Source organism: Mus caroli, chromosome 2, assembly GCF_900094665.2.
Source record: "Mus caroli chromosome 2, CAROLI_EIJ_v1.1, whole genome shotgun sequence".
NCBI lineage: Eukaryota > Metazoa > Chordata > Mammalia > Rodentia > Muridae > Mus > Mus caroli.
In genome coordinates, this window is record NC_034571.1 from 16,677,431 (window position 1) to 16,693,001 (window position 15,571).

Below are 15,571 nucleotides of genomic sequence, written 5' to 3' on the forward strand. Positions count from 1 at the left end.
ATGGGGGACTTTTGGGATAGCATTGGAAATGTAATTGAGGAAAATACGTAATAAAAAAAAGAAAAAATAAAATAAAAAAAGAAAAGAAAATGTGAAATACAAAAAGATACTAACCCAAGATATCCAAGAAATCCAGGACACAATGAGAAGCCCAAACCTAAGGATGATAGGTATAGACGAGAAAGATTTCCAATTTAAAGGGCCAGTAATATCTTCAATAAAATTCTAGAAGAAAACTTCCCCAACCTAAACAAAGAGATTCCCATGAACAAACAAGAAGCCTACAAAACTCCAAATAATTTGCACCTGAAAGGAAATTCCTCCTGTCACATAATAAGCAAAACACCAAATGCACAAAACAGGAAAGAATATTAAAAGCAGTAAGGGAAAAAGGCCAAGTAACATATAAAGGCAGACCTATCAGAATTATACCTGAATTCCCCCCAGAGACCATTAAAGCCAGAATATCCTGGGCAGATGACACACAGACCCTAAGAGATCACAAATACCAGCCCAGGCTACTATACTCAGCAAAACTCTCAATTAGCATAGATGGAGAAAACAAGACATTCCATGACAAAATCAAATTTACAAAATATCTTTCCACAAATGCAACACTTCAGAAGATAATAAAGGGAAAACACCAACACCAGGAAACTATGCTCAAGAAAAAGCAAAAAAGTAATCTTTCAACAAACCTAAAAGAAGATAGCCACATAAAAAGAATTCCGACTCTAACAACAAAAATAACAGGGAGCAACAATGACTTTTCCTTAATATCTCTTAATATTACCGGATATTATTCTCCAATAAAAAGACATAGACTAACAGACTGGTTACATAAACAGGACCCAACATTATGCTGCACAAAAAAAACCCACCTCAGTGACAAAGACAGACACTACCTCAGACAGAGTAAAATGCTGAAAAACAATTTTCCAAGCAAATGGTCCCAAGAAAAAAGCTGGACTCGACATTCTATTATAGAATAAAATTGACTTTCAACCTACAGTTATTAAAAAAAGATAAGAAAGGACAATGCATTCTCATCAAAGATCAAGTTTATCAAGATGAACTCCAAAATTGACATATAATCAGTCACATAATAGACCTCACAGATACAAAAATATTGAAAGAATCCCATGCATCTTATCAGATCAAAATGGACTAAGGCTGATCTTCAATAACAACACAAATAATAGAAAGTCCACATGCACATAGAAGCCTACCAACACTCTACACAATGATCACTCTGTCAAGGAAGAAATAAAGAAATTAAAGGCTTTTTAGAGTTTAATGAAAATGAAGCCACAGCATACCCAAACTTATGGGACACAATGATAGCAGTCTAAAATGGAAAACTCATAGCTCTGAGTGCCTCCATAAAGAATCTGGAGAGAGCATACACTAGCAGCTTTACAGAGTATCTGAAAGCTCTAGAACAAAAATAAGAGGTGTAGACAGAAGGAAATAATCAAACTCAGGGCTGAAATCAGCCAAATAGAAAGAAAAAGAACTATGCAAAGAATCAACCAAACCAGGAGCTGGTTCTTTGAGAAAATCAACAAGATAGACAAACCCTTAGTCAGACTAACTAGAAGACACAGGGACAGTATCCTAATTAATAAAATCAGAAATGAAAAAGGAGACATAACAACAGAACCTGAGGAAATCCAAAAAATCATCAGATCCTACTACAAAAGCTTTTATTCAACAATACTGGAAAACCTGGATGAAATGAACAATTTCTAGACAAATACCAGGTATCAAAGTTAAATCAGGGTCAGATTAATGATCTAGACAGTCCCATATTGCCTAAAGAAATAGAAACAGTCATTAGTAGTCACCCAACCAAAAAAGCCCAGGACCAGATGGGTTTAGTGCAGAGTTCTATCAGACCTTCAAAGAAGATCTAATCCCAGTTCTTCACAAACTATTCCACAAAATAGAAACAGAAGGCACTTTACCCAACTCGTTCTGTAAAGCCACAATTACTCTGATATCTAACCCACACAAAGACGCAACAAAGAAAGAGAACTTCAGACCAATTTCCCTAATGAATATCAATACAAAAATACTCAATGAAATTCTCACAAACTGAATCCAAGAACACATCAAAGCTATCATCCATCATGAACAAGTAGGCTTCATCCCAGGAATGCAGAGATGGTTCAATATATGGAAATCCATCAACATAAAAAATATAAACAAACTCAAAGACAAAATCCACATGATCATCTTATTAGGTGCTGAGAAAGTATTTGACAAAATCCAATACCCATTCATGATAAAATTCTTGGAAAGATCAGAAATTCAAGGCCCATACCTAAACATAGTAAAAGCAATATACAGCAAACCAGTAGCCAACATCAAAATAAATGGAGAGAAACTTGAAGCAATTCCACTAACATCAGGGACTAGGCAAGGCTGCCCACTCTCTCCCTACCTATTCAATATAGTGATTGAAGTCCTTGCCAGAGCAATTAGACAACAAAAGGAGATCGAAGGGATACAAGTTGGAAAGGAAGAAGTCAAAATACCACTATTTGCAGATGATATGATAGTATATATAAGTGACCCCAAAAATTCCACCAAAGAACCCCTAAACCTGATAAACAACTTCAGCAAAGTGGCTGGAAATAAAATTAATTCAAACAAATCAGTGGCCTTCCTCTAGACAAAGGATAAATAGGCTGAGAGAGAAATTAGAGAAACAACACCCTTCACAATACTCACAAATAATATAAAATATCTTTGTGTGGCTCTAAATAAGGAAGTGAAAGATCTGTAAGAAAAGAACTTAACGTTTCTGAAGAAAGAAAATCAAAGATCTCAGGAGACGGAAAGAACTCCCATATTCATGGATGGGCAGGATTAATATATTAAAAAATTCCATTTTGCCAAAAGCTATCTACCTATTCAATCCAATCCTCATCAAAATCTCAACTCAACTTTTCAAAGATTTAGAAAGAACAATTTGCAGATTCATTTGGAATAATAAAAAACCCAGGATAGCAAAAACTACTCTCAACAATAAAAGAACTTCTGGTGGAATTACCGTCCTTGACCAAAAGCTGTACTATAGAGCAATTGTGATAAAAACTGCATGGTATTGGTACAGTGACAGGCAGGTAGATCAATGGAATAGATTTGAAGACCCAGAAATGAATCCACACACCTATGGTCACTTGATCTTTGACAAAGGAGCTAAAGGGATGCAGTGGAATGAAGACAGCATGTTCAACAAATGGTACTGGCTCAACTGGTGGTTAGCATGTAGAAGAATTTGAATTGATCCATTCTTATCTCCTTGTACAAAGCTCAAGTCGAAGTGGATCAAGGACCTTCACATAAAATGAGATACACCAAAACTTATAGAAGAGAAAATGGGGAAGAACCTTAAAGATATGGGCACAGGGGAAAAATTTTTGAACAGAACTGCAATGGCTTATGCTATAAGATCAAGAATCGACAAATGGGACCTCATAAAATTGCAAAGCTTCTGTAAGGCAAAGGAAACTGTCAGTAAGACAAAAAGGTCACCAACAGATTGGGGAAAGATCTTCACCAATTCTACATTTGATAGAGGGCTAACATCCAATATATACAAAGAACTCAAATAGGTAGACTCCAGAAAATCAAATAACCCTATTAAAAAATGGGGTACAGAGCTAAACAAAGAATTCTCATCTGAGGAATACCAAATGGCTAAGAAGCACTTTTAAAAAATGTTCAACATCCTTAATCATTAGGGAAATACAAATCCAAACAACCCTAAGATTCCACCTCACACCAGCCAGAATGGTTAATATCAAAAAGTTAGGTGATAGCAGATGCTGGAGAGGATGTGGAGAACACTCCTCCATTGCTGGAGGGATTGCAAGCTGGTACAACCACTCTGGAAATCAGTTTGGTGGTTCCTCAGAAAATTGGACATAGTACCACCTGAGGACCCAGCAATACCCCTCCTGGGCATATACCCAGAAGATGCTCCAACATGTAATAAGGACTCATGCTCCATTATGTCCATGCAGCCTTATTTATAATAGCTAGAAGCTGGAAATAACCCAGATGTCCCTCAACAGAGATATGGATAGAGAAAATGTGGTACATTTATACAGTAGAGTACTACTCAGCTATTAAAAACAATGAATTTATGAAATTAGTAGGGAATTAGTAGGGGGTCTGGGGGATATCATCCTGAGTGGGGTAACCCAATCACAAAAGAACACACGTGATATGCACTCACTGATAAGTGGATATTAGCCCTGAAGCTCAGAAGCTCAGAATATCCAAAATATAATTCTCAAAACACATGAAACTCAAGAAGAAGGAAGACTGTAATGTGAATACTTCTATCCATCTTTGGAAGGAGGAACAAAACACCCATGAAAAGAGTTACAGAGACAAAGTGTGGAGTAGAGACTGAAGAAATGGCCATCTAGAGACTGACTCACCTGGGGATCTATCCCATTTACAATCACCAAACCCAGATATTCTTGTGGATGCCAACAAGTGCTTGCTGACAGAGGACTGATATAGCTCTCTCCTGAGAGTATTTGCCAGTGCCTCACAAATACAAAGGGATGCTTACAGCCATCCCTTGGACTGAGCATAGGGTCCCCAATGAAGGAGCTAGAGGAAGGACACAAGGAACTGAAGGGGATTGCAGCCCCATAGGAGGGACAACAATATGAACTAGACAGTACCCCCCAGAGCTCCCAGGGACTAAACCACCAACCAAAGAGCACACATGGTGGGAATCATGGCTCCAGCTACATATGCAGTAGAGGATGACCTAGTCGGACATCAAGGGGAAGAAAGGCCCTATGAAGGCTGTATGCCCCAATGTGGGGGACTGCTGGGGCCAGAAAGCAGGAGCGGGTGGGTTGGTGAGTAGGGGTAGGGTGGTTTTTTGGTTGTTTTTTTTTTTTTTTTTTGAGGGGAATCCAGGAAAGGGGATAACATTTGAAATGGAAATAAAGAAAATATTCAAGAAAAAAAAGGTACGGGAAAACACCATCAAACATGTGAAGGAAAGTAACAAAACCATCCAGGATCTAAACATGGAACTAGAAATAATAGAAAAATCACAAAGGGAGACAACCCTGGAGTTAGAAAACCTAGAAAAGAGATCAGGAGTCATAGATGCAAGCATCATCAACAAAATACAAGAGATAAAAGAGAGAATCTCAGGTGCAGAAGATACCATAGAAAACATTGACACCACAGTGAAAGAAAACACAGAAAGGAAAAAGCTCCTAACCCAAAACATCCAGGAAATCCAGGACACAATGAGAAGACAAAAAGTAAGGATAATAGGTATAGAAGAGAGTGAAGATTCCCAACTTAAAGGGCCAGTAAATATTTTCAACAAAATTGTAGAAGAAAACTTCCCTAACCTAAAGAGATGCTCATGAACATACAAGAAGCCTACAAAACTCCAAATAGACTTAACCAGAAAAGAAATTCCTCCTGTCACATAATAATCAACACACCAAATGCACAAAACAAAGAAAAAATTTTAAAATCAGTAAGAGTAAAAGGTCAAGTGACATATAAAGGCAGACCTATCAGAATTACACCAGACTTCTCCCTAAATACTATAAAAGCTAGAAGATCCTGGGCAGATGTCATACAGACCCTAATAGAATACAAATGCCAGCTCAGGCTACTATGCCCAGAAAAACTCTCAATTACCATAGATAAAGAAAACAAGGTATTCCATGACAAAACAAAATTTACACAATATCTTTCCACAAATCCAGCCCTAGAAAGGATAATAGATGGAACACACCAACACAAGGTGTGAACCCCTAGAAGAAGCAAGAAAGTAATCTTTCAACAAACCCACACAAACATAATTCTTCCTCTGACAAGATAAATTAACAGAAATTAACAATCACTTTTCCTTAATGTCTCTTAATATGAAAATTAATATTACCAACATTCTCTAATCAATTGAAATTTAAAAATATGAGGAATTGGAAATTTGTCAGCTGTTGTTCCTTGATCTCTCTAATTTGGTAATGGGAGAAATAGGTCAAATATTGTACAATCCATAAACACTTTCTGCTTCTTTGTACATGACAGAGTCTTGCTGTGTGCCACATCATGGTATTGTAATCATGCTTCTCCCATCTCAGCCTCTCTATTAGTAGTATTGTTTATTTGATGTTTTTACACTATACTATGGTTTTCAGAACAGCTTATATATTTCAAAATTATTTATACAGCCAAAAGAAATGTAGACAATTAATTTGGGAGGTGGCTTGTAAAGAGAACAGCAAAGAGTGAGACTGAAGGTTTTGCTTGTTTTTTATAATTATTTTATCAATTTTGAAGAAGAGTACTTTATAAGTTACTCTTATTATGAGATGAATGCTTTTCAAAATCGTCACAGCCAATGAACCAGAATCTTACCTTTACCTAATGTCTATGCCACCCTCCATGCAGAACCATTTTTCACTGAAACAGTTGATGAATGACTTCATGGATAGACCATCTTAATACACATACCATTTCTTAAATGAATGTAACCTGTTCCCTGCGGGCTGAGAATGACAACAATCACTCAAGTCAAATAGATTTGACCATAACAGGAAATCTGTATCCAAAAATCATGTCTACAATTCATTCCTTGGCACAGCAGAACTGTCAATTCTTCGCTTATCTACTATGGAGGTAAAAATCCTTTGATGATGTGAGGGACATTGAAGTACAGCCTTATTACAATGAACTCCAATGTCTAAAAACTGATTTTAAGCTCTACTAAAAAACAAACAAACAAACTTTATCTATTTATGTTCATTAAAAAACTAATAGTGAATCCGGGCGTGGTGGCGCACGCCTTTAATCCCAGCACTCGGGAGGCAGAGGCAGGCAGATTTCTGAGTTCGAGGCCAGCCTGGTATACAAAGTGAGTGCCAGGACAGCCAGGGCTACACAGAGAAACCCTGTCTCGGGAAAACAAACAAACAAACAAACAAACAAACTAATAGTGATATGTTATTTTAAAATATTATACAATTAATATATTTTGAGTTATTTAAAATTTCTATTGAGAAAAAGGTATGTATTTTCAGTATTGCTGTAGACAAACATTTTCATAAGACTGTTCAATTGATTGTTTTATATCAAACAACTTTTATAATACTCATTTTTATTGTTACAATATTTTTATAAATTTTAAAGAATATGATAAAAAACAAAAGATATTGCAGCTTTGAAGGGGATGCTCTCCGGGAGGAGTTGGGTTATGAAAGGGAAAGAAGAATGTGATGTAAGTCTATTTATTCAAAATATGTTTTTAAATGTTAACAAATTCAGATAAATTGACATTATGTATCTTTTCTCACCAGCATGCAATAAAACTTAAATCAAAGGAAAAAAATTCAAAACAAACCGTAGCATATATAACATGACCCTATCTCAAAAGTATAGATGAATAAATGAATGAGTAGAGGTAGGAAGGAATGTTATGGGGAATGACTGCTTTACTTGATTTTAACATGAAGGTTTATGTAATAAATTACAGCTGGACACTTGTATTTAGAGGTATTAAGATATAGGAATATATGTTTTAATTTTAAGTATCACACTGGTTTCAGAAATGTGGAAAATCTTAAAATGTATGTTTTTGACATCAGATTTTCAGTGAGGAAAAAAATTGTATAATCTAAAATAAATGAAAAAGAAAAAGAAAAAAATTGCTGAGTCTTGCTACATTATGTTTTCCTAATGGAAAAACTGACATTAGTCCAGGAGAAAATAGCAAAATGGTTTTATAATCATTATAATTATGTCCTTTGATTTGTTATAAAATTGACATTTTATAACTTTAAAGGTACCTTCGTATTCATTAACTCACTTGAATGTTGAAACAATGCCATGATATATGACAGAGAATGCTTCCAGGTGATCCAGGTCTGAGCCGAAATGCCTTCTGAAGGGCTGCATGACAGGTCTGCATGCTCTTCTGATAGGATGAGCTTTGTCAAATGCTGCAAATCTGTTTCTTTTGACAGCTGCTCAGCAAACAAGGTCAGGAGGCCAGGGAAGGTAATGGTCAAGAAGAACTGGGAGTCCCATGTGTGATTCCTGTGCTGCCTGGGGAGCATAGCAACCCTTTGTCCCCCATGGATGGGAAGCTGTCCTCTAGATGGCTGTTCTGCCATTTGCTCCTGTGCATAGAGGTTTTCTTCCAGACAGGGGCTCCTGTGTTCATTTGACACAAACCATGTTCTATCTGGGGACTGGGACTGTCAACCAGTATTCAAGATAGACAACACTTTCCAGGTCACTGCTGTGACCGGACAGGTGTTCTATGTCCATCCTCAGCACCCTTTTATAAATGATCTTAACTTCCATGTTTAGAATAAGAGAAAGTTTACTTGAAGTCAATCAGAGGAATTTAAGTTAGCTAGGTAACAGACCAGTAAACATGGAAATAAGCAAACAAGAATAAACAACCAATTACGATAACTTGTGCCTTCAGGATCTGGAAAACAGATTAGAACAGGTAGGCACAGAGTGGCTCTGAGCAGGGCTTGAGAGCAGAACCCATCATACATGCTGTTGCCCAGACTTAACCCAGGAGCTTCCACAGAGCTCAGAGGCCCAGAAGAAAGTTAATGGGAGCGGTTATCATATTTACTCAAGGTACAGCCCTGAGTCCATAATAGTCTCTGTATTCATGAGGAATAATATCAAAGCCAAGAAATCCCCAAGGTGCTGTGTGGGCCTGGGACATGGAGTTATGAAAAACTCGAGGTACACATTGGTCTGAGGGAAGGAAGGGAAGGCAGTACCCGTTCAATAGTAGCTTGGTGTGATGGATGACACATGTTTATAATTTTAACTCAGGAGAAGAAACAAGTTTGGGAGTTCCTGTCAGCTTGCTATATTAATCGTACCCCGTCTCAAGCCAAAATTCAATACCAATAATGATAAAAGTAGCTTGGGAAGATGTTCTCGTGCAAACGAGACTAGTAGTGATGCGTTTGAATAAACTTGGTATTGCAAAAGAGGAGAACCCTACTTTGCTGAAGTGACGATAGTGACATTTGGAGACCAGAGGGCCTGAGAACCGAGGTTGTCCCTAGCATGTGCAGACTTGATGGAGTCTTTAAGGGATTGGACCACAGTATCCAGAGCAGATGGTAGGTTGGTTACCTCTTGGCGGTAGAAGAGAAATTGTCAGAGTAGATTTAAACAGTGTCTCCAGAACAAGTCCACAGGAGTGTGACGGTATCTGGAATGTGACAGTGTTTGTTCTGTGAAGCTCTTCTACACCCTGGGGTCCCTCATGGTTCCAGACTTTTTGTTATCCAGTGATAGCTTTGTTACCTTTAGACTATGATGATAAAATACCAGTGACTCTACAAACTAACTGCCCCCTTTCCCTTTTTGCTTGAATGCTAGGAAGCTCAGAAACAAACTTCTCAGTCTCAGGCCTCTATTATTAATTACTCTTTATTGTAAATTCACACAATTATTCCTAATAGCATGTGCATTTTGCCAACCATTTTCAGCATTTTTACAAATAAAGTTTTTTTTTTAAGTGAGTCAAACCTCTCATATTATGTGTTCCTTGTATGTGGTGGTTTCAGGCACATTTGGTGCCAGCTGACCAAGCAAATGCTTCTAGGTCAGTTCTCCTTTCTTTGTCGAAAACAAAAATATCCCACGCCACGTAGATGCCTGAGGGTTTGATACGCTCTGAGAGACAAAGCGTCTTGGGAAACTTCCAGTGAGTGGAGAGGGAAACTAATGGACCAGGTGGCACTTTCAGGCCTCGACCTTCTGCATAAGCCAGCATCCTTCAAAGAGATGCACAAGTGTTAGTCAGACATTCAAGTCTGCCTTTTGAGTGACAGGGAAATGTTTCCCACCAGCATCCCAGCTCAAACTAAGCATGGCCACAGAACAAATGGGTGTCATGAGGAGTGGTGAGAGCTTGGTGTTCACAGACAGATTCACCACACAGCCTGTGAAGGGCAGATCCAGAAGGAACAAACTAATCAACCAAGGTGCTGCAGCATCTGTGGTCTGGAACAGTCCTTTGGGGACCTTCACACAGGGATGCAGGCTAGAGCATCTCCCAGAGATGCTTCACTCCAGCTCCCATGAGTAAGAGACATGCCTGGAAATTGCTTTTGGGAGGGCTTCCAGAAACCTAGCTCAGGTCTTCCCTGAATTGTTAACCTAATGGTCTAAGGTAAAGCTCAGAAATGTTCCATTTTGAGACTTCCAGATAATTCTATAATCTCTCAGGATCGCAAAATACACAGGGCTTAGAGATGGTTGTACCAGCAACGATGACCCCAGGGATCCTAACACCAAGCTCATATTTTGTATCATGTATATATTTTGTATAAATGCACACATGTGTGCACTGTTTAACCTGCATGCATGTATATTATATATATATATATACATATACTTGACTAGATATATGGATCTCTGATATATATTATTTAATATATTATGTATATCATACTGGATGCCTGATTATTGGCTGAACATAATGTGCTATGTAAATGATTGTGTATATGTATGTATCTTTCAATGATTAACATGTATTTTATATGTACATTCATAGACACAGGCATATTCTGTATATACACAGATATTCATATATATATTTATACAATGTAAATGTCTCCCATTGGTTCTTTTTCTGGAGGATACTGGTATAGTCCCCACATCTTCCAGTTGCCCATTTCATAACAATTTCATTGTTAGCTTTTTTTTTCCTGTCTTTTATAAGCAGGTCTGGTTATCTCGGGCCCTGTTGGAGACAAGTATGTTATACCCATATACAATATGTCCTGCCAAATGCCTCAGCCACTGGATAGGAAAACCACCTGTTTTGAGTGGTATCAGAGTACAGTTAGACTTCTTTCCTGACATGGGTCCCTCACTGGCTCGCCAGGCTCCAGTGCAATACCAGGTGCCACAGGCTCAACAGTCACGAGGTCTATACCTACGTGGGACCAAGCTCTATTGCTGGTGCTCATCTCTTTTGAGTTGGAAACCTGGTTGATGGGCCTTCAATGCAGTTATTCAGCTGGTGACATGACCTGGGATAACCAGACCTGCTCATAAAAGACAGCCCTGCTAGGCTCTGATACACTGTGCTTAGCAGTCTATAGTATGCCCAACATTAGTTAGTTTCTTTGCCAATTTTATTCCTGACATGAAAGTGACTGCTAAGAAGATTCTAGAAAGAAGGAGCCTGAGGCAGCTTGAGGAGAGAGACATGGCTTTGGCAAAGATGAAGAAGCCTGGTGCAGCTGCAGCAAAACCTATCTGATTTGGACAGGAGTTTTAAAAGTGAAGGGGTCGATTCTAATTTGATGGTATAGACTGGATGATGCAGTGGGATTTGGAAAGGCACTGGCTCGCTGTCTTCTCAGCTTACCCTTCTCATCAAGCCTCTCTGGCGTTTATTGGTCTGAAATCACCAATGGGTTCCCACTGTGAACCTTCCGCTCTGAGCGGGGATTTAAGTGTGTAACTCTGGTGCCTTGTTTGGCTGTGCTAGGTTTGGTAAGTAGCGTTAGAGTTGGAATTTTTGGAAGGATAGGGTGAAGAGGTAGTGTGTGCGCGCACATGAGAGTGTGTGTGTGTGTGTGTGTGTATGTGTGTGTGTGTGTATTGTGTGGTAATTGTTACCATTTGTCAGATGAAGGACAGGTTTGTTACTGAGTCAATCTGAATGGCATTCCTGGTAGGCCAATATTGCCCCACCTTTATTAACTAAATTCTGGAAATGTTTGTTTCTTTGGGCCAGGCCCACGTGTAAAATTCAGAGGTAATAACTATCCAAGTTGATTCTAAAATTTATGCACTCCCTGGCCTCTAATTCTCACCTGAAAAGTGTCAAATCACTATGCATTTATCAGGGTATTTGCACACTAAGGGCCGTTCTATGATCACCGATTCCCAGAACCTTTTGTAGTTCTTAGAGTATTTGTGCAGTTTATCCCTGAGGGGACATAGAATAATTGAGGTTGAAAACAGCTTTACCTCAAATAGTAAAACTCACTGACATGGGAAATAAAGAGGGAAAAGACTTCTCCTTAGTTGGAAAGGTGCTACATGCTTCCAGCGGGCTCTGCATGGTCCGTAGTTGAAAGAACTGTTTCTGCCTAACGAAAACCGAACCCATGAACACTCCTTCTTTTCACATGTTACATGTTACTATCGGTCTTTCAGAAAGTAGTACAACTATTCACTAGAAGTAACTCCAGGCTCTGTAAAGGGTAAAATAACCTAGTCCCAGATTTGCAGAGAAACAGAGACAGAGAGACAGAGAGACAGAGAGACAGTGAAACAGAGACAGAGGCAGATAGACAGAGACAGAGAGAGACAGAGAGAGAAAGAGGGGGACAAAGAAACATACATGCATATGCATACACCCCACACTCCCTCATATAGGCTTACAGCTCCCCTCTCATTTCCTGGGTGCCGCATAGCAACCCCAAGAGGTATGGAAAATACATACAGTCTTCTGGTTTCTCTCTTCTGCACGATGCTCTTCACAGTCTGTAAACACTAGAAGTGTTTCTGTAGGTGGATATTCATTGCAGGTCCATTTTTGGATTATAATCTAGGAATGTACTAAGGCACAGGAATATTTGCTTGAACACATGCCTGGAAACTGAACAGGGCACAAGCTCCATAGATCTGCAAACCTCGCATCTGGCTCATTTTCACATTTTGTACCTGAGTGGGAGGGGCTGCTACATTCATTTTCCATTTCTGGGCTGTCCAGCGTCTAGTCTGAACGTGCTGGGGACTTCCCAGAGTGAGTGTGCATGTATGCATATTTCACATTCCCTGTCCCAGAATCTGCAGGTCACTGGAGTTGGAGCATTTACTATTACAACTGCCACTTTCATCTTTGAAACCCATATCCATTCCATGCGTCTAGTGAAGGGGTGATGTGGCTGCAGGATGCCTTTGTTTAATAAACAAAATAACAAGTGGCCCAGCCCAGCCTAGCACTTCCTATTCAGCTGAACACACTGTCACCGGCTGTTGAGAAGTGACTCTCAAGAATTTGCTGCCCCAGCAGGTACCATTCTAGAGCTGGGCTTTTTTTGTTTGGGGGTTTGGGGTTTTTTTCCCCAGTCGTTTAAAATGTCTAAATCCTCCCGCTCGGCTAGATCCTTCTTTACTAACGCAGCTGCTAAGTTGCCGTCCTCTAAGAAGGATGATTTAAGCAGCAAGCAGAAGAAAACCAGCCGAGGTGACAAGACAGAGAGAACTGGAAGCGAAGGAAACTTGACAGAGTATCAGCAGGTGCAGGCGGCAGCAACTTCAGCTCAGAGGAAGGCTGCGGCGGCTCACAAAGGTAAGGCTGCAGCGGGGCTTTCCTCTAGTGTGCCTAGAAACTTCCTGCTTGGACCCTGCCCGGTAACTGGCATAGATTATGTTTAGCTCTGTTTGTGTGCACGCCCTTTCCTGGCACCTTGGAGCGAGCGCACTGTAAAATAACCAGTCGTTAAGACTGTAGAACTCATAGTGCCTTAATTAACTAAAGAACAGTGTAAGAAAGGCTGGGTTCTCTTTCAGATGAGACTTCATTTGTGCATTCTGTGCTCTTTCATAACCTGATCATGGCTGGGTAAAGTTTCCTATTGCTTGTTTACATGGAAATAGAAAAGATGTCCTAAAGCCACGTCATTAATTAGCAGAAGAAAGTTATCATGTTTACTTATTGATCGTCTCTGTTTAAAATGGTGTGTCTCTGAAATGCTAATCTGACTCCATAGTTCTTTGCCAAGGAAAGCAAAACTTCCTGCTAACCTGTTTACCTGGATAAGCCCTCTTAGGCGTGTGTGAGCGTATGTCCCTTGATAGGAATACTGTTGAATATTTGACCTGGAGTTGAAAAATGTTAAACTACCGAGAACTTCTATTAGTATGGACAATCATAAGAGCAACAAAATTGTATTTTTTAAATGTGATCCTAATTTCTCCCATTTTTATCAAGAACTATACATTAAATTTTCTAAATCTTTAATAATGCTTATTTTAATACGTTTTGAGGTCTCACTGAACAATATAATAGCTTCATCCTGGAACAAAAAGTTTATATTTTATTCAAAAGAACACATTCATTTTATAATTTTGACCCTGGCTTCTTTTGTTTAAAACTATTAGAAAAAAATCTACAATGATACATTCTTGTGCTATATCAAATTCCAAACATGCAAATGTCTTTCTGGGAATAAACCCATTTCTCCTTACCTTTGTTGTTTTTTTGTCCATTTGAGCCTTGAAATGTTTGTATAAAAACTGGAGCCAAAAGACCCTGTGAAGAGTAGAGCACAGAATGAGCGTGTAAGACTTTGGCAGGATTGATAGAAGTCGGTAGAGGCTGAGTCTTGGCTACGGTGATAACCATTAGCATTCAGTGAAAAAGAACATCAACCTGCCCCACCTACAGAATGTTCACACATTTTTGGTATACACAACTGGGTGTCTCTGACCTAGACAGGGAGACCTTTACAGAGAGCCTTAGTCCAAAGATTCTTGATCATGCTGATCCTCTTCTGGCTCGTTGGGGGGTTCACCTGAACAGACTTTGTGGGTAAAATGTTTGATAGCAGGTTTTGGGGGGGCACTTGGTTTAAAAGCCATTAAAATAAGAATCTTTATCACAGTATAGGATCAATAGAGATAGTGGTATTTTTGTTTTAAAAAATTAAATGAGATTATAAATTTATACAGTGGTATTTACTTTGAATCTCTTGTGGAGGAAAAGAAAAGTTAACACTATAAAAATTTTGACATTGACAGCAGGATGGGGTTATTTTGAAAGACATCATGAGAATGCACATGTATCTTTATGTTTAATCAGAATTCTTTGACAAAGCAACCCCTCTGTCCTGGTTAATGTTATTTATTGCTGTAATGAAACACCAGGACCAAAAACAAGTTGGGGAAGAAAGTGTTCATTCCACTTACATTTCTACAGGGTAGTCCATCATTGAAGGAAGTCGGGGTAAGAACCAGGAGACAGAAACTGATGCAAAGGCCAAGGAGGGGTGCTGCTTACTGCCTTGATCTCCATGGCTTACTCAGCCTGCTTTCCTAGAGAATCCAATACTGCCAGTGTAGTCCCACTCACATAGGGCTGGGCCCTCTCCAATTAATCACTAATTAAGGAAATACCTTTTAGCCTTGCCTACAGTTGGAACTTATGGAGGCATTTTGTCAACTGAGACTCCCTCCTCTTCAATGACTATAGCTATATCAAGTTGACATAAAACGAGCCAGCACGTTTATATCATAGAGTGTTCATGGGTACCTCTCCTCAGAAAGCAGGAAAAATTTTGTATTGTAACAGGGCTCTGTTAGGTTTTCACTGAAGTGTGGGTCTTGGGATTAAGAAATCCAAGGCCGGAGAGATGGTTTATGGGTAAAGGTGATCCCCACCAAGCCTGTTGTCCTTAGTTCCACATGGTGAAAATAAAGAACTAACACAAGATCGTCTGACTGACACACTTCTGCCTCCCTCTCCTCTCCTCTCCTCTCCTCTCCTCTCCTCTCCTCT

The 15,571-nt window shown here is 39.1% G+C and overlaps 1 protein-coding gene across 10 annotated transcripts in view; it reads left to right on the forward strand.

The window, feature by feature from the left end:
- Positions 1-12,818: 12,818 nt before the first annotated feature.
- Positions 12,819-15,571, forward strand: part of Kiaa1217 (KIAA1217 ortholog) — a 458,308-nt gene continuing 455,555 nt past the window's right edge. For 4 of the 10 annotated variants that reach the window (XM_029470001.1, XM_029470015.1, XM_029470008.1 and 1 more), the window contains exon 1: positions 12,819-13,363. In XM_029470001.1, the coding sequence (XP_029325861.1) occupies positions 13,150-13,363 (214 nt within the window). In that variant the 5' untranslated portion in view covers positions 12,819-13,149. The remainder of the gene's footprint in view (positions 13,364-15,571) is intronic. The other 6 variants (XM_029469998.1, XM_029470019.1, XM_021184826.2 and 3 more) reach the window with 3 other exon arrangements.